Source organism: Phodopus roborovskii, unplaced genomic scaffold (genome assembly GCF_943737965.1).
Source record: "Phodopus roborovskii unplaced genomic scaffold, PHOROB, whole genome shotgun sequence".
Taxonomy (NCBI): Eukaryota; Metazoa; Chordata; class Mammalia; order Rodentia; family Cricetidae; genus Phodopus; species Phodopus roborovskii.
Window position 1 is genome coordinate 15,910,131 of NW_026126541.1, and position 25,283 is coordinate 15,935,413.

A 25,283-nucleotide genomic window follows, 5' to 3' on the forward strand; every position below is an offset into this window, starting at 1 on the left:
GAGAGCAGATATAAAAGCCACACTGAAGTGTCCAACAACTTTTCTTGCTAGAGACATAGAAAGTCTATGCCCACAAACATTGTGTCTGGAGGAGAAGGACCACCCTGAATGTACACAAGAGATTCCTGTTGAGGGAAAGGAGAAAGTTCAAGAACCAGAGAGATCAATAGGAGAAGAGGAAAACATGGGGGAATCAAGAATTAAGAATTAGCAGGGCGTTGGTGGTGCATGCCTTTAATCCCAGCACTACTCAGGAGGCAGAGGCAGGTGGATCTTTGTGAGTTCGAGGCCAGCCTAGTCTACAGAGATTGTCCCAAGACAGGCTCCAAAGCCACAGAGAAACCCTGTCTCAAAAAGCCGAGAGAGAGAGAGAGAGAGAGAGAGAGAGAGAGAGAGAGAGAGAGAGAGAGAGAGGAGAGAGAGAGAATCAAGAATGAGGAGATTAAGAGGTTGGTTATCTTCCAATGAGGAATTTAGACCAATGAATAGACTGCCAGCATCAAACTAGTTTCATTCTGGTGCTCGGTAACTCAGCAACTTCTGAATCCACAGCAATGTGTTCTCAGAGCCTTCCCCGTGCAAAGATGCCCATCAAAATCTCCATCTCTTGTCAGTGATGGAAGGAGCAGGCAACCTATATAACCCTCTGCTCCATAAGTCTCTGTAACATTCTCAGAGGGGAACATCTCAGTGAAACATATCCATGTCCTATATAATGATCACGTGTGTCTATATCTCTGTATTCTATACAATGATCATGTGTGTCTACATCTCCATTTTCTACACAATGATCACATGTGTCTATGTATTTTTGTTTGACCCAGCTTTGCCTACAATCCTTCTTGTTTTGGATGTTTGGAATTGCTATAGTTATCTGACCACTATGAGTGCAGAAAATTAATAATAATAATAATAAACCCCTAAGGAAGGCTGAATAGAAGATGAAGCAAGCTGGATGAGCAGTTTACGGACTCTTTAAAATCTTCTGAGTTGCTGCTTTACTGATACATCTCATCTGAAGATTCTTCTAGAGCATAACAAAGCTCCTTATCATTATAGGGAAAAAAATTCTAGTTCAGCAGAGACCTCTTTTCCTACTAACTAAATAATACTTTTTCTTTACTTCTCCTCAGCCTGAACCACACTGAGTTACAGAGACAGTCCATCGAGTTCTAGCATGGCCACGTTCAATGGCCATTACCTGCTCAGGGCTCCGTGTCTGAGAGGAGCTAAGGCGCTAGGTCTGACTTTGGCAGGCGCTTCCTATTGCTTTGCTTCCTGCCTTACCTCATCCCTGCTTCTGGGCCACACCCTGCATGCCTCCCCACCCGTGACTTACCAGTTTCAGCACCTCTATGACGACAAATATTACATCTTCCCTTTCCTTATGTGAAGTGTGAATTGAAAACAACGAACAAGACATTTGCAAAGGTTTTGTTGTGTCACTAGCTTTGGGAAAATACCTAGACGGAACCATCTGTGATAAAGGTCCTTGTTTTGAGACATCAGAAAAGTCATGAAGCCTTTGAGGGGGTGGACCAAGAGCTCACCGGCTACTTCTCAGGGAGAAAGCAAAGACAAGCATAATAGGGACAAAGCTTAGGGGAGGGACTAGGAGAGAGAGGGGGAGGTCTGTGGTTTAGTATCATAAAGGAGAGTTGCCTTGAACAGTTGACAAGAACACTGCAGAGCTGGGCATGGTGGTGCATGCCTTTGATCCCGAGAATTGGGAGGCAGAGGCAGGAGGATCCCTGTGGATTTGAGGTCAGCCTGGTCTATAAAACTCAGAGAGAGACCCTAACCCCCCCACCAAAAAAATTGTTCAGGAGTGGACATTAGTAGCATTATTCAGTAGTTATCAGAACATTAAATGTTGGCCCAGCTGATTTATGGAATAGAGACCCAGAAGACCCCAAACTCAGCCACTCTTATGGCTCCCATCTCCAGTTCTTTTGATCTTGGCCAAAACAGCAGCCCTAGATGGTCTCTTCCGGTCGTAAGCCAGGCCCAGGGCAGCCATGCAGTCGATGAAGAACGTGGTGAAGTTGATGTGCCAGCGGTACTCACTGGCGGAGTAGTCATAGGGGAAGGCGTGGTGGTAGTTGTGGAAGCCCTCGCCTGGAACAGAAGCAAGGAGAGCCGTTAGGGGCACGGTGACTGCTGCCTCCTCCTCTTTGCGCACCTCTAACCTGTTGTGTTCCTCCATCCTTTAAGAACCCCGCTGTTGAGCGAACAGATGAACCCACAGTCTTATATTCTAAAGTGAATAGATGCCCTCAGCGGTATCTCAGGAAACCAGCTGACAGGCTCTGCTCACACACGCCTGTCTGGGAGCCTTTGTCAAATCGAGTTTCTGTCTTAAGATGGGAGAGAAGCTGGGTCTGTGGGGACAGACTTCAGGATGGAAAGTACCATCAGTGCCTTAGGAAAAAGGGCCCAAGCTCTACAGAGTCTGTGCCTAGGTGCCTGTGGCCAGAGCAGGGCAGAGGAGAGGGGACAACTGTAGCTGTGTTCCTTAGATGGAGTAAGCCATACCATTCCCCAAGAACTTCTGCTCTCTGTAAGGGTGGAGGTTCCAACAGGGTGGACAGTAGCTACCAACATTTACCAGGAAGGAGTCCTGGCCAATGCCAGGCATTTCCTCAGCCACTCCAAGCTCACTAGAGACTGTGCTGGCTGCTAATTCTCTGAACTTTGACCTTGGAACAGGAGACATTAAGAAAAGAGAACTTGAAAAGCACTCAGACATTCTCTCTAACACTGAGGTCCTGAAATTCCTAGGATGGGCAACCTGGAGGATAAAGGAAAACAGAGATTCTGGATTCAAGATTATCTCTGCAATCCATGTGGATTCTCCTGTTCTCTGCATGGCTCTTCTTTCTGAACTGATTCCGACAATACAGGTTGGGAGAGACAGTGACCAAGAAAAGACACTGCACCCCTGGAGATCAAACCACCCTAGAGAAGTCAGAAGAGTGGAAAGAACGCTAAGAGCCGCAGGAAGTGGTGGGCGAGGGAGGATGCATTGCGGAATACTGTCTTCTGGGCATGGTGTGGCTGCACCAATCTTGAACTCATGGCCTGTGATTTAACGGCACAAGATCTGTACAAGACTGAGCTCTTCAACATTCCAACACGGCAAATGGAAGGGCTCATGGCACCCCATCCCTCCCTGAGGGTTTATATGCAGCTCCACACTTCTGAATTGAATGTTCAGCTTGTGCTCCTGTGAGCCACCGGTTAAGGTCATCAGGCCGCCGACACATGGAAAGGCATTAAAGCAGGAGGGCTACTTAGAGGCAGGGGATGAGCAGGAATAGGAGGGGGGAAGAAGGAGCACAGGGGTTAGAATGAAATCATGTTCATGCATGAAAATGTCAACCATAATTATATGTAATTAATATATACTAATTAAAACATTTTTAAGTTAAAAATAGTCCAGGGTCTGGAGAGATACTCAGAAGTTAAGAGCACTTGCTGTTGATGGGAGATGTCATTCTGTATATGTTTCTCATACTGGTTTAATGAATAAAGCACTGTTGGCCAATAGGAAAGGAAGATAGGAGGGACTAGGAGACAAGGAGGAAATAGGAAGTAGGAAGGGGGGCCAAGATGGAGAGTCTGGAGAAGGTAGAACCGCCAGCCACCTCTCCCTGGTAAGACCACGTGGAAATACATAGAAATGGGCTAATAATTAAGACAGAGCTAGCGGATAAGAAACAAGTAACCGGTCCAACAACATTGTATCAAGTACAGAGTCTCTGTGTATTATTTGGGGCTGGCACGGCGGGACAAGACCAGGGGCGGGTGGAAAACCATACTCCTTACAAATGGCGCTCAACGTGGGGCCATACTCCTTACATGCTGTTCTTGCAGAGGGCCTGGGTATAGTTCTTGGCACTCACATGGTAGCTGAAAACCATCCAGTTCCAGGGGATCTAACACATTCTTCCAGCTTCTACAAGTAGCACATGCATATGGTGTCCACCATATACACATAGGCAAAACACACATGGTGTCCACCACATACACAGGAACATACACATGGTGTACACCATATACACAGGTAAAACACATACATGGTGTACACCATATACACAGGCAAAACACTCATGCACATAAAAATAAATAAATCTTTTAAAAAATATTCCCCAAAGCAGAGTGTAGTGGCACATTTTTTTTTTAACCCCAGCACTCAGGAGACAGAGTTAGGCAGATTTCTGTAAGTTAGAGGCCAGCAGGGTCTATATAGTGAATTCCAGGCCAACCAGAGCTACCATGTAAGATCCGGACTAAAAAATAAGACACCAAAATACTCCCCAAGATAATGGGAGTTACATTGGAAACAAAAATGATGATCTCAAGGGCTATACTCCTATATACTCGGCTGTGTGTGGGGTGGCTAAGGTACTGACATACAGTTGCTAACTTCCACATGTGTTTTAACAGGGAGTCTCTGAATGAGACTTAACAATTAAAGTGGAATCTCTCTCTGTGTCTGTCTCTGTCTATCTCTCTCTCTCTCTCTCTCTCTCTCTCTCTCTCACACACACACACACACACACACACACACACACACACGGGGAGGGAGGGGGTGGGACGGGAAAAGAAGCCCAGGAAAGCAATGGAAAATGGTCATCTTTGTCAAAGAGCATACGCCAATGAGTATGAGGCAGGTGACTAAATAACACAAAAAGATTAGGGCAGCCACGGATGAGATGAGAGGGATAGAAGAGCAGCTATAGAGAGGAGAATAACAACAGACATGAAACAAGAGGCTGGCAGCCACTTTGAGCTCATCAGGACTCTGGAGCTGGGGAAACTCATTGTATAGACCCCTTACCAGTACAGGACACATATCAGCCTACGGTGTGCCATTTCCATGAAAATCAGAACTTTAAAGGACAGGTGTTTTCATTTGTGCTTTTAAGCACAGGTCAAATGAGACTACATGCACTGCTGGAAAGTACCTGAAAGCTCCAGGAAGGTTCGGGAAATGACAGTTCTGTGGCGCTGCTGCGGTTGACTGAACTAGGTTCCTGTTGGTTTTTCCCACACGCAGCAGGCTTACATATATAAAGCACTATGCTTTCCTGGCCTCTCCACTGGTACTGTTCTTCTATTTATGCACCTGCTGTCCCCCTTTAATACCAGCACTCAGGAGGCAGAGGCAGGCAGATCTCTGTGAGTTCAAGGCCAGCCTGGCCTACAGAGTTATTTCCAGGACAGCCAAAGCTACACATACACACAAACACACACACACACACACACACACACACACACACACACACACACACACACCTGTCTCGAAAAACAGAAACAAACAAAAAGAATTCAATCATAATTAATGATGATTTGGGAAATTAAAACCAATGGATTAGCCCTCATTTTGGAGTGGAAACATAAAATCCAAAGTAATCATAATCTCTTTCTTAGCCTTAATGCTCTAATCAATAATCTACCTCGAGTAGTCTCAATGTGAACTGATGACTTACCAAAAGATGCCATTGAAACCAGGACATTCTCTCGGGCGCCAATGTTCCTGTCATATGGCCTGTATCCATAGAGGTGGGCAGCGCTGTTCACCAGCCAGGTGAAATTGAGAATGATGGTATACCGCAAGAAAGTAGCAATGTATAAGCTGTGTTGAAAAGTTTCACCCCAGAAGTACCAAGGCACCAGTGTGGGAAGGACGATGGAGGTGAGCACGACAGCTGGCTTGTAGTACCTGTGTGGACAGATCACACACTGAGCCTGTGGAGAGGGGTCACGAGCACACTTGAGAGGTTCATGTTCACTGGGCTGGCCTGTCTGTTCTACACTATCAGCACAGAAAGGGTATATGTTATCCCACTCCACACACACACACACACACACACACACACACACACACACACGCACGCACGCACATGCACACATGCACGCAAGCACACACACATGCACACACGCACGCATGCACACACATACACATGCACACACATGCACGCACGCACACACACACACGCACACACACACACTTTGCCTGCATGTATGTGTGTGTATCACAGATGGCGAGGTGCCCAAAGAGGTCAGAAGGCGGCACTGGATCTCCTGGAACTGAATTTACATGTTGAGAGCCAGTCAGTATGTGGGTGGAAGGACCCAAGCCATTGAGGCATCTCTCCAGTCTTCTGCACACACACACACACACACACACACACACACACCCTCACCCTCCAGTCGAGCAGAGCCAGGTAGGCCTGTTGTGGAATATTAGTTTACACTGTAAAGATGTGTCTCTGCCTAAGACACCTTCTGATTGGTGTAATAAAATGCTGAATAGCCAACAATAACTAGACAGGAGGTACAGGTGGGATTTCCAGGGAGAGAAAGGAAGAAGAGGAGTCTAGGCTCATGAAAGATGCCAAGAGACATGGAGAGGAAACTGGGGGTACAAAATGGAGGAGAGCTAACACCATATGATAGAACACAGATTAATATAAATGGGTTAATTTAAGTTGTAAGAGCTGGTTAGGAACACGAGCGTTCATAATTAAGAAGTTCAATGTCATTATTTGGGAGCTGACTGGCAGCGCAGAAAGACTCGCTATATGGGCCTGTGGGTATCTTCAGCCAGCTTGGACCCAGAGGCGCCAGGTGGGTATGTGGGTGCCCTCCACCTGTCCAGTCATCCCTCCAGGCTTATCTTTAGATGAGGAATAGTGGTGGGACATGGGTTAGGCCGTGGGTCTGCTGACTAGAAATCCATTGTTTATTTTCACAAAGGGTAAGGCCATGTTGGTCAAACAAGTCGGGATGAAGCCACAACTCGTCTGCTAAATTCCACTGCCCGGGTTCTCCAGCTGCCTTTGGGATGGCTTCTTGTGTCCACCTCCATCTTTGACAAACAAGCGTTCATTTCCTGCTACCATCCCCCCTCTGCTTTCCAAGAGACATACTGAGGACCCTTGACCACTTACAGCTCTCTGTCCTTTAGGAGGTTTTACTCCCCAGACCACTGACAACCCAAGGGAATTGATTGACACCTGTGAAACAGTTCTCATGCTCAACTTATACCACATTGTCTGCATCTAGCTCCTTCCCTTTCCGCTCTTACCTCTGCTTCCCTGGCCTGGGTCTCCACATCTAACCTGTTTCCCTGACCGTCACCTGTCAATCAAGGGCTGCTTTCACCTGTACTGGGGATGCCTCTCTGAAGCCTATCTCTGCCCCGTGATGCTAAGGGAGCTCTTCACCGAGAAGGTTTCTATTTTAAGACTTTAGCTGGTCTTGTGCACTGTGTTTGTGTCATACCTGTTCACACACAAATGTCAGAATTACTGTTGTTTCTGAGGCTGCTTTTTATGACAGATCTTCCCTTATGTCTCCACTAAGCAGTCTTGACCTCTAATAACTTTCACAGTATAAACAGTATTGTGCCTTGCTTCTGGTTATTCGTGGCATATACCTGCCTAGGCTGCAGGCCTTTCAAAGGAAACGACTGCACTAGTAATCCTACTGCGTTCATGACTATTCCAGGCTAGAGAACATTTGTCACATTCGATTTGTTTCATGGAAATATCTCAGAGAGAAAAGAAAAAGCAATACTCTGTGCTTGTGGGTCTATGAGACACTAGTGAATTTTGTTTTAGGATGATTGTGAGTATGCAAACAGACTAAAATCCTTCAGCTCTTATTTAGTGTGTTCTATTAGAAAAAGTAGGGTTTCTAAACACCAGGTGCCTGGGGCCCCACGCCCCCCTCCCCGACTCACCTCTTCTGGAACATGACCAGCTTCTCGGCTTTTAGGTCAGACATGTCCAGTTTTCTGCCCTTCTCTTTGACAGCCGGGTGCTTGCGCACAAGCAGCCAGCCCACGTGAGAGAAGAAAAAGCCACGCCGGGAATCGTGAGGGTCAGCGTGTGTTTCTGTGAACTTGTGGTGGACGCGGTGGTCTCGGGCCCATTCGTACACGTCATTCTGGGGGGAGGACAGAAAAGAGGACCCCAGGATGGAGAAGAGAAGCCAGTGCCTACTGAAGTCTAACACCCTTTCACTGCTTTCTGCTCTAACCGCAGCAAGGACTTGGCTTGCCCACTATGTCACTCATAGGACCACACTATTCACCTGGCCAGCCTCTTAGTAGTGACCAAGTGCAAAATGGACCTTAATCTCCTAAAACATTTTGAGGATCTAATGATTTCCTCTGTATCACAGATGCTGGCATCCTGCTTGCCACTAAAGTGTTATTATTTGCAACAGAGTCCCCAAATCTGTGACATATTACTTTTGATCTCATTGGGACTCTTGAGATAGGTACCTTACAGTATGCATTTATTGTTCACCGAGTGTTAAAGAAACCAGAGTCAAGCACATGACTTTAGTCCCAGCACTTGGGAGGCAGAGGCAGCTGGCTCTCCAGGTTCAAGGACAGCCTGGTCTACATAGTGAGTTCCAGGATAGCTGGAGCTACACAGAAACCCTGTCTCAAAAAACCAGACCAAACAAACAAAACAACCAGGGTCAGTGATTGGCTAATGAGCCACGGCTCATATGTTAAGCTGAGCAACCACAGCATAGCATCCCATACAACACACTGTTACGTGGGAGACTCAGGGAAAGCAGTGGCCCTATAACCAGAGCGTCTTCCAGTTAACTCCCATTTCCGATCCTGCTGACTCCCAGATGGCCCGTGCTGTGGGGACCTCAGCACTGAACATGCTCGTGTGTGACTATGGGAAAATGGGATGGATAATGGCTGCACTGTTAGCTCCTCTCGAGGTGCTTGCTGTATGCTACGCCAGCCTTCACAGGGTAGACACAGAGCCTCAGTCGGCAGCTTCTCACCTGGAAAGCCATGGTGTTGGCCACGATGAGAAAGAGCCGCAGCGGCAGCCGAGCCTTGTAAGTTCGGTGACTCCACAGGCGATGAGCCCCGGCCGTGATGCCCAAAGCGGCAACTATATTGTAGAATATCCCTATCAGGAGACAGCAGAGAAGTCACCAGCCGTTTGGAAGGGTGGAAGGATCTTTCGCTGACTCTCTAGTCTACTGTTTCTTCAGAAGTTAGTGAGATCCTCTCCCCTGAACCCTGACATGCCCCAGTCTTGTGATCTGGTGGCCTTGTGTACCCATTACACCCAGGTCTCCCTATCTAGAGATGGAGAAGCCCCCCAAAAAGAAAGGAATCAATCAAGACAGGCAACAGGACTCTCCCTGTCCATCTGCAGAACAGTACCCCTGAACCTGTCAACTCTGACCTTCCTCTAAGTTCTTCAGGGCCACAGATTAGTCCATTGTGCCTTGAAAAACAGCAATCACAGCAATTTGGTGTGATCAATTACAACAACCCCAAATTTTGAGAGATACTGAGGGATCACAGGTCTGTGCCAACTCACTAGTTGCGACAACAACATTTCAATATGATGGCAGGCAACATGCCTATAACAGGGCAAGTCAGTCCTACACAGAGTTATGTTTTCACAGTGGCCTGAGTTGTACCAACAATATTAATATTTTCACAATTACTGCACACCTTGGGAAGTGATCACTCCTTCATCTTGAAGAAGTAGATCATAGAAAAGGTTAAGTGTTGTACCCAGAACTTCACTATAGCAAAACTGTAGCCATTGACTGAAGCTGAGTTTTCTGTTAATAAGGCACTGTTCCAGCTCCACTATCCATCCCCCAAGTTCCCAAACCTCTCCTTCACCACGTTCCTCTGTCAGTCTGAATGCTTGCTGCCAATACAATGTTGGGTAACACTTAAGCAGGCAGCTGGAGGTGCCTACATTAGGGCAAGTCAACTTTGTTACATTTGTATAGTGGACTAAGGATGGTTATCACATCCTACCTCACTGTCTTTGAAGTCAAAGGCTTAGAAGTTTTGAGTGTTAATAGGGAAGGAAGCAGTCTGGCCTTGCTCTGTCCCCTGACTAAGGCTGTATCCATGAGGGCATGAAGGAGACTTTCAACAAAGCTTCACTCCTGCCGGCAGCTGGAAACCATGGCCCCTTGGAGGCCATGGAGGGTAGTTCAGGTTGAAGTTACAATACATTGTATAAACTGTCCTTCTAGACCCAGAAATGGCAGTTTCCCAAACAGCCTGTCCCCCTCCTGACGCATCCCATTCCTTCTTGGGATCACCACAAAGGCCACAGAGCCAGTGTGCAGCCAGGGAAAGTTCTGTCCCTCTGAGCTGGGACCAGACCTCAGTGGTTTGTGGTTGTGTTTAGATTGAGCCCTTCCCACAGATATGATCTGACCCTGAACCACAGAGGATCCAGAGTCCTGCAATCACAGGAGGAAAGAAAGGGCTGTGGCTAAAGCAGAAGCCCTCAGTGGAGCACCCAACAGTGACCGTGTTAGTTTTGTGTCACAGGTGTCCCTGGCACATTGGCTTTGCAAGCCCGAGCAGTGAGGACAAGGGGATTGTGACAAAAACCTAAACACTGTGGCCTGTCCTTCTCAACCCCTTGACTGTCACATAGACAGCTCAGTTCAAATAGACTAGATCCAGGACCCCCAGGGAAGGGCTGCTTGTGGCCATGGTGGTCATTAAACAGCATGCTGTAGCATTGTTCTAAGAAGTGGGCTAGAGAGTTTTCCCCTTTTGGCTCTCTGTGTTAACATCCCTGAAGGACAGGAGGCTCTCAAAGTAGCCGAGTGAGGAGAAAGGCTGGAAAAACACACAACAAACCTAAGGGATGTGACCTTCCTAATCTCGACAAAGCATTGATGTCCTCATTTGGTGCCTGGAAAACCGTGTTTCTGAGGGAGGGGTCCTCCTCTTGTATTTCCCTGTCACCCACAGTTAAGATGAAGTTCTGAGGACCAGAGTTTGTCGGCTGGAGGTTCCGAGAAGCTGAGAGAAAGGGCAGCCAACTTCTACACTGCTACCCTCCCAGAGGTAGCTACCAGAAGAGTCCTGTGTCTTCCAGAGAGAGACCCCTGGCTCACCATTCCTCAGAGGACAGTAAGGGGCCTAGCCTGCAGGGTCCTGTCTCCTCTTCCTGACCCAAGAATCAGAAGTCAGAGGTTAAACCACCTGAAAACACAGGTGTGTGTCCCAGGGCAGCCCTACCACAGCCCATACCCATGGATCCCTGAGGGGCTGAGCTAACCGGCAAGGGACACAGTGACAACTATCTTCTTGTTATAGCAGCCTGATGGCCAGGGTTTCTCAAGACTCCATTCTCTGTGCCTGGCTGTCCTTGGCAAGGAGGGATGGACAGGAGACAGGGGAAGGTGTTAGAAGGTTCTTGGCCCTTTGTCTTACACAGTCTCTGGAGACAGGGCAAGAGCGAGCTGCTCGGGGAATGGAAAGTGAACTGATTCTGAACCTCCTTTTTTATTTAAGAATATCTTGTTGACTGACAGGACCTACTTGGGGCAACAGAGCCACACCTGTGCACTTGGGCTGTTCAGGGATCCTGCTTCATCTTTCTCTAAGTCAAACAAGCACAGCCTGGCTGAAATCACGTACAGATACCTTTTGTGGGTTATCCTTTCTATTTCTTCCTCTCCGATGACCTCCTCTGAACAGTTTCCCCTTGCTCTGCCTCCTGATTAAGCAAACAGCCCATGGGTCCCTCATCAGGCTGTCATGCCTCCCAGTAAGGGCCTTGGTTTTCTTATGGCAGGCAATGCGGAGACAGGAAGCATTTTTAACAGGAAATCTTTCGAACACTGCCAATTCTTTGCTATACATTTGTCTCCTTCTCCATTCATATTAACATCCTTGCTAAAGGACTCCCAGAACTGACACTCCCGCATCCCAATCCCATGAGGCTCTGTTCCCGGTCTAGTTATCAGTATCTTAGGAAAGGAAGAGGCAATTCAAAAAATCTAGACAGAGCAGCCATGTCAGAGTCTATCTCATTCAAGAGTAGGGAGAAAGCTGGGGTACTGGCTCAGGACAGAGGGGTTGGGACAATTACCCAGGAGCCAGGTGTAGACCTTGCAGGACGGAGCCAGTGTGATCCCATACAGGGCCCCCAAGTGCAGCAGGGCCATGAGGATGATGTTTCTCCAGACGTACTCCAGCTTGGGCGGGGGCCCCTCCTCATCCTGGTAGCTGGGGTCGAGTATGTCTTCTCTCATCTCAGGACGGATGTCTTCTGAGTGGAGAGGCGTCTTCTCCACTTTCTTCTCTCTGCTCTGTTGACCCAAGGAGTGAGGTTCTATGATAGTGGTAATGCCACCGTTGCTGGGGATCTTCAAAGAGGGGGGGTGGAGGGTTAAGAACAGGTGCTTGGGGGTACCAGGGAGTCTATTTCCCCTGTAATACAGGCCCTGGAGCCCAGATCGTATGAAGATAGAGTATACCCCTAGATGGAACAGAGAAAAGTTCCCAGAAACTACACACAACGTGTTGACAAGTTAGCAGGGCAGTGGGGGTGTACGCCTTTAATCCCAGCACTCAGGAGGCAGAGACAGGCGGATCTCTGTGAGTTCAAGGACAGCCTGGTCTACAGGGCTAGTTCTGAGACTACTAGGGCTGTTACACAGAGAAACCCTGTCTCGAAAAATCTAATAAACAAACAAACAAACAAATAAAACCTCAAGGTGAAGATGAAGGGGTGGGGGTACAATATTTGTACCTAAAATAATATATAAAAGAAAATGCCCATGTATACAGAAAGGAACTGGCTGGAAGGAGTTTCTCTTTAAGTCAATTGCCAAAATAAACTCCACATCCCTCATTTGGAGGTCATACAAATCCCAAAAGATGTTCATGATGCCTCGGTGGCTCCCAGGTCTGGCCCCTACAAACCACTCATCAGAATCCCACCTGGTACCAAAACTCCTGAGCTGGGTTGGGGGGGGTGTCATTGGTGAAGAGCTGACCTCTCGTGGCAAGCAGGCCGACATCTCTGCTCCCCGGAAGCCTAAATCCTGGAAGCCTGGAAGTTCTGAAGGCTTCGAATGCAGTTTGGGATCCAGGTCTGCATCCGACTGAGGATGGATGAAACTTGGAGTCCAGAGGTCACCGTGTGCCGTGTACCTGGCCAGCTGTATGGTGCCACCACTCAGTCCTGCTGTGTGTGGATCTCTCCAGGCTCAGGATTTAAATGGTGGGTAGGGCTGGCAGTTGGTGACTGTGTCTGATATTTGCTCAGACATGCTTCATGTCTGCCAACAAGGGATAAAGTGTTCAGACCTGGCTGGTCAAGGCTGCCCCATGAGGAGACGAAGGCTGAAGGTGGCAGAGGGGAGGGGACAGCCAGCAGAGCCTGCAGTCACCTAAGGTGAGGCCATGGGGTACTGCACATACTAAGAGAGAATCACCTTTGTTCCAGTTCCTAGAGAGAGATTTTCAGAATGTTGCCAAACTTGGGCCAGGGGAATTCTGGTCTTCCCAGCTTCGGCGCCCAGGAGTCTGCTGTTCCCCTGGGGTTTTGTTCCTCTTTCCTTGCTTTCAATCTATGGACCCTGGGTGCCTGCGGGGATCTTAGCTCAGAGAAGCTAGGGTCTAATTCTCTTGCTTCAGAGAGTGTGCAAACTGTTCTCAAAATGGAAGAGCGAGTCTTGGGGTGAGAGCTAGTCTAAGCTCAGGACTATCATGGATGCTTGGCAAATGTGTCACACTGGGGCAGCTGCACAGTGAGGACCTCTTATCGGCGCCCATCATAGCTCCGTGTTCTCTTTCCATTCCCCAGGTGTGTTGTGTGTGTAGTGGGGACTGGCCACCGCCCCCGGGTCCCGAGACAAGAGCAGGTGCATGGCCGCCTTCTTGCTCAGCACCGAAGGCTGAAGCGGCTCCTTCCCGCCCACCTCCTCAGGATGCTCACCAGGGATCCAGAAGGCTCTGACCAGCTCACACCTACAGTCACATGCACAGAGCTGAGTGACTGAGCCCACGCTCAGTCACAGGACATGTTTCACAGGGGACAGCCACCTCCAGACGTTAGTATCCAATCCCTTCCCTAGATGCCTGCCTCCAGAACATCTGCTTCAGCAGGCAGGCATGAAGACTATCCCGTCAGGTTGGAATTTTGGAGTCTTCTGTAAGGAAAAGGCAGGAATCCCAGCCAAGTGTCTACAGGCAGCAGAGGGGCAAATGTTTGCCTGTGGAATAAGAGCTGTAAGCAGGTGCTTAGTGATTCTTACAAGCTAACTTAAAAGCTTTTGCTAAAGGCTCCTCATGACCTAAGATTCCATCTTAAGGAGGGGGAGATTGAGATGTGGAGATATCAGCTAATTTGCCCGTAGTCCCAGGAGAGCTAGAAACTGCTCACAGTACTGTGATACCAGAGCCCAAGCTCTTAAACTCTGCTTAGAATGATGCTGCTCTAGAGCCAGGCAAATAGATTTCACAGTGCATCCTCACTAGCTCCATGGCAGAGCAGGGAAGCTCAAACTGGGAGCTTTGCATTCACCGGGTCTCCTGAGACAGACGCTTTCTTTTCTTCCAGGCAAAGGAAAGTGTAAGAGGACAAGCATGTCCAACTTCTCACTCTGTGACAGCTTCTGTGACACCCTCCATCCCTCCCCGAGTTGTCAAGTGGGGGGTGGGGGACTCCACTGTTCATTTTGCTTTGTTCACAATTTAATTTTCACAGGTATATTGAGAACTTTGTACTGCGTGTGGTGGCACATGTCTGTAGTACTAGCACTTGAGAGGCAGAGGCGAAGTCAGAGGCAGGAGGATCTCTGTGAACTTGAGGCCAGCCTGATCTACAGAGTGAGTTTAAGGACAGCTAGGGCTAAACAAAAAAACTCTGAAAGAGAAACCACACCACACGCGTGTGCGCACACACACACACACACACAGTTTGCAAGCACATCTTACCTATCTATAAACTATAAGCTTCCTTTACAGAAAGAACCCCGACTTTTCTTTGCTTTCTCTAGCTCATTACAGAATTTCTTACAGGAATTAATTACTCAATAAACACTTCCCAGAGAAGAGAGATGAGTTACGAGATATGACGAGGGATCAGAGAGTATTATAATTTGCTTGAAATCCAATCCGTATATAAGAATTGAAGAAACCTATCACAGCGATTAAAGAAGTGGGTGTGGGTATGGCATTGTCTAGTGCTAGTGGGAAAGTAGAGAAATGGAAACTTGAACACTGCTTATGGGCTTGGAAGTTGCTCTGACTGAAGAATAATCTATTCGCACCTAAGAAAGGCAAGTGTGTATATACTCCATCATCTAAACATTGCAACTCCCGAGAAACTATTTTCTTCAGTAACTTTAAATGTGGCAATTTTTGCGTTTGTTTGTTTGTTTGTTTATTTTGTGTGTGTGTACAATTTTCAGCACTAGGAAATCAAACTTGTGGCCTTTCCCATGTCCTACCACTGAGCTACATTCCCCAGCTCCTGGCTTTTCAAGAGGGTTTCACTATGTAGTTCAGGCTAGTTTAAAACATCGAATCCTCCTGCCCCAGCAAGAGTAGTTGGAAATTTCATGGGGTTTGTTTCCTATTGTTTTCAGGGAAAATCACAGAGCAGCAGATTAACACTCCAACACAAAGTTGGAAGAGATTACCAGCAACTAGGTCAAACAATTAGATCTCACATGTCATCAGCCCTGTGAGCGAGAGCCTTAATACCAGCAATCAGGAGCTTGAAGCAGGGTCATCAATTTGAGGACACTCTGGGCTACAAAACCAGACTCTGTTTCAAAAACAAAACTTAAAATCCTACTCAGCACTTGGGAGAAAGAGGCGGTTGGTTCTCTATGACTTTGAGGCCAGCCTGGCCTGTGAAGTAAGTTCCTGGCCAGCCAGAGCTACATTGTGTGAATCTAACATTTACAAGGGATACTTTTAAACTCCTGTGTCGAAAATGTTCATTAAAAAAATGAAATGGAGAAGACCCCGGGTGACTGTTCACAAGAAGAAGGACAACCATAAACTCAATAAAACGCTCAGCACTAAGTGTTCAGAAAATTGTCTTTAAAAGTTGTTTGTGGGGCTGGAAAGATGTCTCAGCAGTTAAGGGGACTAAGCTCTTGCAGAGGACTGGGCAAGGTCACATCATTAACATCCTCCCTGGCACCAGAGAGTCTTTAATAATTGAGAGGCTGTTAAGCTCAGGGCCACATAAAATGTTTCTAACTCACTTGAAAGCGCAAATGGCATTATTAGAATATGGAAGCCAGGAGCTTTTCTCTATCACATGCTAATGCTCTGTGTTACCAAGGGCTAAAGGCCTTGGTGCTGACTATGGACCAATACCTCTGAAGCCATAGTCCCAATAAAACGTCATGTAAGCTGATTTTGTTATTGTGATGGACTAACACACTGGCTGTCATTCTTTCTCAAGTAACATGGACATTATGTGTCTTAGTCATTGCTCTATTACTGTGGGGAAATGCCATGGCCAAAGGAACTCATAAAAAACAAAAGCATTTAGTTGGGGGCTAGCTTACAGTTTCAGAGGATTAGTCCATCATCATCATGGTAGGGAACATGGTGACAGGCAGGCAGAAAAATACTGAGCTTCAAGCTGAAGATCAGAAAAGCAAAGCAGCCAGCCAGTAGCTCTTACCTCTACCAGTGCTGAAATGGAGGTCCTGCCTTCCCTGTGACAGGAAACTGAATCTCCCATGAGACCCTTTGCTTCTTCCTCTCTAGAGCTCGGATTAAAGGCATGAGCTCTGCTACTCTTTTAGACTGATTCACTCTTGTGCAGCCCAGGGTGGTCTTGAACTTACAAAGATCCATCTGCCTCTGTCTCCTGAGTCCTGGGATTAAAGGTATGTGCCACCACTGCCTGACATCTATGGCTGACTAGTGTGGCTAGCTTTGCATTTTGACCCCCAGGCAAGCTTTATTAAATCATAAACAATACATCACCACGAGTAGCTGCTGAAAGCTACATCCTGATGTACAGGCAGACGGGAGAAAGAGGGAGAGAAAGGAGAGAGACAGACTGGGCCTGGCATGGGCGCTGAAACCTCGCAGCGACAAGCCCCTCCCACAAGGGCACACCTCCTAATCCTTCCTACCCGTCAGGGTCTAAGCATTCACATATATGAACCTATGGGGGTCATTCTTATTCAAACCACCACATTATGCAAGAAAAAACCCCCAAGTCAATTCAGCTGACAATTAAAATGATCACATTTCCACTCATGATGACTATACATCCTTGATTCAGAGCGGAAACCCTCATGTACACGTCTGAGTCCTGACACAGACCTTTAAAAAGATGTGTTATAAAGGGTCAAGATTGAAGTCTCTGAATGAGGTTTGCGTCTTTAGTGAGGACCATCAGAACTGCCATTGAATCCTCAGTGGCGGTGGCGAGGAGTATGGCAGAACAAGCACTCTGGAGCTGCTCCTCACCTGTCACCGCAGACTTCACCCACTATTGCTTTGGTTCCATCAACACAAATGTCAACACTTGATGGCTGTGCCAGCTAGTTTTATGCTAACTTGACACCAGCTAAAGTCATCGGGGAGGAAGAAGCCTCCGTTGAGAAAATGCCTCCATGCCAGGAGATGGTGACGCCCACCTTGATCCCAGCACTTGGGGGACAGAGGCAGTAGGATCACAGTGAGTTCGAGGCCAACCTGGTTTACAGAGTGAGTTCGAGGACAGCAGCCAAGACTGTTACACAGAGAAACCCTGTCTCAAAAATTCAGAGAGAGAGAGAGAGAGAGAGAGAGAGAGAGAGAGAGAGAGAGAGAGAGAGAGAGAAGATGCCTCCATAAATCTGGCTTTGGAAAGACTGTAGAGCATTTTCTTAACTAGTAATTGATGGGGAAAGGCCCATCCCATCATTATGATGAAAATTATATTAAGATTGAACAAATTGTTAATGCAAGACTGGTTATAAAGATGATTCATGTGGACCAGATTATGGAGTTGGGCGCTTATAGAGTGTTTAGGGTTAGGGTTAGGGTTAGTGTTAGGGTTAGGGTTAGGGTTAGGGTTAGGGTTAGGGTTAGGGTTTGGACTCTGAATTAGTGGGCATCAAGTATATCTTCACACTTTAGGCATTATCTATTCTAGATCATAATGACAATTTCAACAGATTTTTTTTTTTTAAACTATTATGATAGGGCTAGCCAGATGGCTCAGTGGTTAAGAGTACTGACAGCTTTTTCAGAGGACCCAGGTTCAATTCCCAGCACTCACATGGCAGCTCACGACTGTAACTCCAGGATTCACCACCCTCACACAGACACACATGCAGGCAAAACACCAAATGCACATAAATAAAAATAAATTAAGTTGGCGTGATGACTTGAGAGACAGAGGCAGGCAGATCTCTGTGAGTTTGAGGCCAGCTTGGTCTACAAAATTAGTTCCAGGAAGGACACAGCCATGGCTCAAAGACAGAGAAACCCTGTGTCAAAAATTATTTTAATTAATAAAATAAATCATTAAAAACATTACTCCTAGTCTGGTGGTAGTGGCTGACTCCTTTAATCCCAGCACTCGGGAGGCAGAGGCAGGCGGGTCTCTGTGAGTTTGAGACCAGCCTTGTCTACAAGAGCTAGTTCCAGGACAGGCTCCAAAGCTACAGAGAAACCCTGTCTCAAAAAAAAAAAAAAAAAAAAAAAAAAAAAAAAAAAGAAACAAATTTATTCCTTTAAAAATAGATTTAAAAGGAAAATAAAATTCCAACATGATCAAGATGATCCCAATGCAGTTTTTTTCCACGCTTGACTTGTTTTCCTACAGCAGATTTCAAACTTTGGTCTTAATGGCATAATCCACGCTGGAGATTACCAACCAGCAATTCTGTTTGACTGACTCTTTAATAGTGGGGGAGGCCTTGGTCCAAGTCGGGTGGGAAAACCTGTGCATTAGCATCCAGTGCAGCCAGCATGACGATACACCACGTTTACCAAACAGCTCAGAAATGCTCCATTCCCCTCACCTACCATGCAGCCTCCCTTTCCAGCCTAAGAAACCATCAACACACTACCTCCTCATCCCTCTGCCCACTCCTCACTATCTCTGCCTGGCTTACTGCCCGGACATCTTTTAATAATTGATATCATCTAAAATGTTATTTTAAGTCAGGCGTGACGGCACATGTCATTAGTCCAAGCACTGGGGAATGTAGAAGCAGGTGGCTCTTTGTGAGTTGGAGGCAATCCTGTATACATAATTTGTTCCAGACCAGCCAGAGCTACATAGGGAAAACCTGTTGAGAGAGAGAGAGAGTGTGTGTGTAGGGAACCATGGAGTTGGCCTTTCCTAGCTGCCTTGAGAGACATGCATCATAGGTTTCTCAGGTTGGAGTCTGTGGCTCCTGGGGTACAATGTGCCTTCCAGTTCCTGAGAGACTGATGCACTCCTCAGGTAGTGAAGCGTTCAGCCTGCTCTGCTCTTCTCTGTATGTCCCCTCAGAAGTCAGAGAAACATGGAGGCTTGACAGGACAATTGGTCTTAGACATTCATCTTATGTACCCTGTATGACTTGCAAATGTCACTGTGTCCTGGCAACTGCAACTGTATTGATCCTGGCAACTGCCATTATATTTTGCTTCTAGAAAAGGTATAAAAAGTCTGAAAAAAAATTGTCACAGCCTCAGTTGTGCTGTGGTCCCATCAATCTGGCGTGATGTCATCCCTCACTGCCATATCAGGGGACCTTGGCCTGGTAAAGAAATGCCGGCACTTAGAGAGAGAGAGAGAGAGAGAAAGGGAGAGAGAGGGAGAGAGGGAAGGAGGGAAGGAGGGAAGGAGAGACAGATGCTTGACAGACTGTGAGCTGCTCCTATGTGAGCCAGGGAAGTAGTCAGAGTAAGAATAAATAGACCCTATTCCAAAGAGAGGCAGCGGGGAAGCTTCAGAATCCAGAAAGCCTACCAAAGAGGAAGACACGCAAGGCAGCGGCGGCATCTTCAATTGCACAGCTGCCTGGTAGGGGGGGAAGACAGAAGTAGCATTCAAAAGGTAAACCAGGTAGCCCTGACAAAAGCAGACTGGCAGTCCCACCCTCAAGACAAACCACAGCCCTCACAGGCCTCCAGTCAGGCAAACCCATGGTCCTCACAGGCTTCCAGTCAGACAAACCCATGGCCCTCACAGGCCTCCAGTCAGGCAAACCCATGGCCCTCACAGGTTCTCAATCCAGTTGCAGCTTTGGATTCCTCTGGCAGTCAGGCCAGGTGACTAGAAATCCCATTTTGTCACAATCTATGAACTAGAGGCAGTGGCCATTTTTACAACTCCTTTATTTGAAACTGACTACTCTAGAGTCGTGGGATCAGGGACCACAGGTCAGGACCTCAAGTTGGCCTGCCACGGGAAAGTGAGGCAGTTGTGGGGAGCAAGGGAACCAGATGCTGGTAAGCTGAAGGGCACAGGAGGCAGGAGGCTCAGCTCCATTGGACTTGCATAGAGAAAGATGGGTGGGTGGAGTTTAATGGCTCTGAGGCCAGTGGGTGGGTAAGTCTCTGTGGCCTTCCATCTGTCACTGATTGCCCAGAGTGTACATGATACCCAAACTGCATCCCTCCAGCAGGGGTCAACACTCACAAAGGCAGGCACCAAGGTCAATGCTGTGATTTTTTGTTGTTGCTTTGGTTTGGTTTTTTGTTTTCGTTGGAGACAAGGTTTCTCTGCATTGCTTTGGAGCCTGACCTAGAACTCGCTCTGTAGACCAGGCTGACCTCAAACTCACAGAGATCCTCCTGCCTCTGCCTCCCGAGAGCTGGGATTAAAGGCATGCACCACCAACACCCGGCAATGCTGTGATTTGTATACACACTCCCAAGGTATGTGGGAGACACCTTCCAGCTAAAGCTTCACCCAAACCTGGAGTTACAATGTGGGTAATCTCAGGAGGGTAAGAAAATCCAACCAGACTGCAAACTAAAACATAAGTGTGGCCAGCAGAGGTTGCTAATGTGCAGTGGAGGGAAGCTACCAGGGTGAGTTTACAGCCAGCAGAAATCAAACACTAACCCAATAGCCACAGCATAAACCGCAGCGGTGGCAAGAGTCCATGCGCTCAGCTGACCCTCCTCTACCTCCAAGCTTACAACTAGTCCTCAGTTATTTAGGACCCAGAAAGGAGCTGACCTAAGACTCCACCTTTGATTTTTAACCCTATGATTCCCTTTTACTATACTTTTACATTATTTTAAAATTTTGATGATTTCATTGCTATCCCCTTACTATATCCATCTAATTTTGCTTACACATTTTCTTTCTTTTTCTTTCTTTCTTTCCTTTTTTTTTTTTTTTTTTTTTTTTTTTGAGACAGGGTTTCTCTGTGACAGACCTGGCTGTCTTGGAACTCACTTTGTAGACCAGGCTGGCCTCAACTCACTGAGATCCACCTGCCTCTTAGTCTCGCTCCCACTTCCTGAAATTACATTTTTGCTCCTAGATTTCTGGCACTTCCTCATTTTGCTGTGTCCCCTTTGAGAGTTGCTACTTGCTCAGATTCTTTTGTAAATATAACCATTATTTTTTTTCATACTTAATACTCTATCTCAAGTAACTTAATAACCATCTCAAGTAACCAAATGCCTTTTCATTTGCATTTTACCCATTTACTTCTGCAAGCAGTCTTGACCCGGGGCCCCACATAAACTAAGCCAGCCCTCTATGCACACACCCCTGCTCCAACTCCCCAGACTGTTTGCTTTTGTTCTAGGATTTCTTCCATGGAAACTATGTAATCAGTTTTCTCCTGTGTGACTATAAACTCTTTAGATCTCACCCCCCCCCCTTGTTTTTTTTTCCCTTTCTTTTATGAAACAGGGTTTCTCTGTGTGGCCCTAGCTATCCTGAAACTCACTTTTTAGACCAGGTTGTCCTGAAACTCATGGAGATCCACCTGCCTCTGCCTCCCTAGTGCTGGGATTAAAGGCATGGGCCACCATGCCTGGTATAGGTCTTCCAGACCCCACATCCTGATTCTCAGGCGCCAACTAGGTAACATTTCTGGATATATATATATATATATATATATATATATATATATATATATATATGTGTGTGTGTGTGTGTGTGTGTGTGTGTGTGTGTGTGTGTGTGTGTGTGTGTATTTTCCACTCCCGCGTTAAATATTGACTCCCTAGTCCCAGTCCAAACCTGCTTCTGTTCCAAGCTTCCTATTATAGTTGATACAGAGGCTGCCCCTACAACACTCAACCAAAATCCTTTCGTGTACATGTCCCCCACCCCGCACCCACTTCACACACTGATCAACTGAATGTCTATTCTGATCCTAAAACACTTTTCGCATGTGTCCTTCCTTTTCCATTCCCATGCCCCTTACTGGAGTTTTCCAAAGCCTGAATGTAGCCTTCCAGCCCATGCGGTTCCCCTCTGCCGTCACAGTAACTTTCTTAAATATCGAGCCTTCTTGTTTTTGCCTGAATCGCTTGAACATTATTTGAGGACTGACTCCTTGTAAGACTCTAGGCAAACTCTCACCGGCTCCCCAGCATCCTCCCCCTCCCACTGCCCACTCCACGCCCCTTCGTGCAGTGACATTGGCCTGGAAAGCTCCTCAACGCTTCAATGCTGTGCTTTCCAGCCCTACCCAAATTGCCGTCTGTCTGTTGGCTAACTCCTGGCGCTCAGCCTTATGCACCATAAGCATTTGTACTGTGTAGACGAAAATAAAACGCGTGCTGTTTTGTCTCTCTCTCACACACACACCCCTGGAGACAGCTGGTGACCAGCGCCCACACTGAAGGTCACAGGAGGGGCAGGGCTGGCCTTGCAGAGCTCAGGGCGCTGCATCCCTAGGAATCTCTTCATTGGCTGCATCTGTGACCGCACTGTCCGCGGGCTCCTCCGGGGTAGGCGGGGACAGAGCCCGGTGCGGCTGCTGATTGGCTGTGTGGGGTCAGGCGCTGTGGGCCGAGTGGACGGGAGTGACACTGGGGGGGGCGGGTGCTGACCGAGAGTAACCCCGGGAGGGGCTGCTCGCCTGCCCCTTCCTTGCCCTCGCTCTAGCTGGACCTCGGAGGGCGGGCACTGGCAGAGGGCCAGGACTAGAGGAAGAAGAGCGTTGCTTGCTTCCTTCTGTCTCAGGTCTTCGGCTTAACCTGTGTTGGAGTTTAATAGGGCTCCGTGTGAAGTCTCTAGGACAGTAGCTTATGGTATCACATGGCTCTGTGTGCTTGTATGGGGAGGTAGGTGGGGGTTTTGGCGATCCAGGGAGGGGGGCTACACTGCCTGTTCTGGAACTGAAGGTTCTGAGATTGAAGGCATGCCTGAGGTTTTTGCTAAAGGAATCCTGCTAGTACAAGCGCAGCTTCTTCCTACCGGAAGAGGGGTGGTCTTCCCCAAAGGAAAAAGAAAAAAGGGACAAATGTTATGGTGAAGGATCAAGGGTGTCATTGCTGGTGTTGAAAACTGTTTACCCCAGAGTTGGAGAGATGACTCAGTGGTTAAACAGCACACACACTGCCCTTCCAGAGGGCCTGGGTTCGATTCCCAGCACCCTGACACCTTCACACCAATGCAACCGAAATGAATTTAAAATAAATTATTAAAAAGTAAAAGAAAACTGCTTACCCCACAAAAAATGAACATAATTATCACAGGAGAAATCCCATTCCTGTGAACACAAATTAGCAGAAAGCAGGTGCTAAAATATTTGTACATGAATGTGTAATGTGCACTATTCATAGTGGCCAAAAGGGGGCACTATTCATAGTGACCAAAGGGGGGGGGGGGGGGGGGGGCTCAAATGTTGACCACAAATACAATGTAATAAAGAGGAGTGAATGTGAAGGTGTGAGGTATGAACTGGAGAAGACTACTTGGACACAGATTTAAGTCAATAGGAAATCTTGATTAGCTGACTGGTGACCGACCACACTGCGTGTTCCCCAGCGTAGCCCTGAACCTTTCTAAGGGTGAACTTATGCGTACAAAAGCTATGCCCTTGGCAGACACATCTAAGCAAGAATGGTTATCCACAAGGGGAACTACAGAAGCCAGAAAACAAGGTTAGTACGTTTAGAGACTTCCAGAGCTACAGACTTTGGTGGACTGGGTCTTGTTTTTCATTTTGCCAGGTGTTGCTGCCTCCTTGCTGGGTTCCAAGGCATGAATAGTATTTCCATCATGGTGTCAGTTGTGTTATGATCTGAGAGCCTACCAAGGTCTGGGAGCCTGTTACTCAGAGACACACAGGACACTATGCTGGGACAGCAGCAGACACACACTGTATGACTGTTTCTCTGAAATATGCACAATTGGTCTGTAGAAAGCATATTAGTAGCTGCTGCAGTGTGAAGGCCATGAGGAGTCTTCTGAGTATGGAGTTTTCTTTTGGGGTAAGGGTGATGAAGATGATGAGGCCAGAGACACCTTAAACCCCAGCATTAGGGAGGCAGGGGCAGGGGCTAGCCTGGTCTACAGAGTGAGTTCCAGGACAGCCAGTGCTACAGAGATAACCTTGTCTCAAAAAGTCAGATGATGGGGGTTGGAAAGATGGTTCAGCAGTTAAGAGCACTGGCTGCTCTTCCAGAGGACCTGGGTTTAATTCCCAGCACCCACATGGCAGCTCATAACTGTAACTCCAGTTCCAGGGGATCTGACACCCTCATATGGATATATATGCAGGCAAGCCACCAATGCACATATATAAAAACATTTAAAAGAATACTTTAAAAGCCCAAACAAACCAGATGATGAGGAGATTAACAATAATGGTGCTTAAGCAATATTAGGAATATATTATGTGCCATGGAATTGTGGCCTTTAATATTGTGCCTTTATAATGTCATTCATTAATTCAGTTAGGGTTTTTTTTTTGTGTGTGTGTGTGGTTTTGGTTTAGGTTTTTCAATATTGAGAATGTAATCCAAAGTATCCTGCATGCATGACAAGAGTTCTACCTACATTAGCAGCCTTAAAAATCAGTCAATCAATCAATCAATAAAGCATCTAACTTCTATGTTGAGGAAAAGCCACTTCGGTTAACAAGTGTAACTAACACAAATAGACTCAGAGGAGACTTCCTCTTATCCCCACCCTCCACTTCTACGGTGGAGGGAAGCTCTGGGCTGGCCATGCCTTTCACCACCACCTCTCTCTCATCCCCTCTCCTTGCTCACAGAATCTTCTGCAGCCTGGCCCTGACTACACATTGTTCCTTGTGGGAAATTGCCAAGATGCTAATGGACTCTTGGATGTCCCCAGCACCATGAATCAGCACAGCATACACAGCTCTTTTGTGAGGTCTCTGTTGCCTGGGCAGAGCAGGCTGGGCAAGATAGTGTGGGAGGGGCGGTCACCAGAGGAGGAGGCCTCTTTCTGCCTGCAGCAACAGATAGAATCTGTCCCTTGGGGAGCTTATCATTTGGGCTTTATGGCATTTGCTCAAAAGGTCAGTGCTTTCTTTGTGGC

At 47.3% G+C, this 25,283-nt stretch overlaps 1 protein-coding gene across 1 annotated transcript; it reads right to left on the reverse strand.

Moving 5' to 3' along the window:
* Positions 1-1,918: 1,918 nt before the first annotated feature.
* LOC127233529 (stearoyl-CoA desaturase 4) lies at positions 1,919-24,948 on the reverse strand. Its single transcript, XM_051200030.1, has 9 exons — positions 24,909-24,948; positions 22,570-22,801; positions 13,672-13,804; positions 12,829-12,936; positions 11,919-12,195; positions 8,827-8,957; positions 7,754-7,959; positions 5,496-5,728; positions 1,919-2,118 (listed from the first exon to the last, which is right to left on the reverse strand). The coding sequence occupies exons 1-9, from the start codon at positions 24,946-24,948 to the stop codon at positions 1,919-1,921; spliced, it is 1,560 nt and encodes a 519-aa protein (XP_051055987.1).
* Between the last annotated feature and the right edge of the window lie 335 nt (positions 24,949-25,283).

Excerpts from the sequence above, each read along its gene's own strand:
- LOC127233529 (XM_051200030.1), bottom strand. The coding sequence starts at position 24,948 with ATGGCCAGCCCAGAGCTTCCCTCCACCGTAGAAGTGGAGG. Across the intron at positions 12,196-12,828 it reads CGGCCTGCTTGCCACGAGAG|ATCCCCAGCAACGGTGGCAT; the intron begins GTCAGCTCTTCA and ends CCCTCTTTGAAG. Across the intron at positions 2,119-5,495 it reads GGTTTCAATGGCATCTTTTG|GCGAGGGCTTCCACAACTAC; the intron begins GTAAGTCATCAG and ends CTTCTGTTCCAG.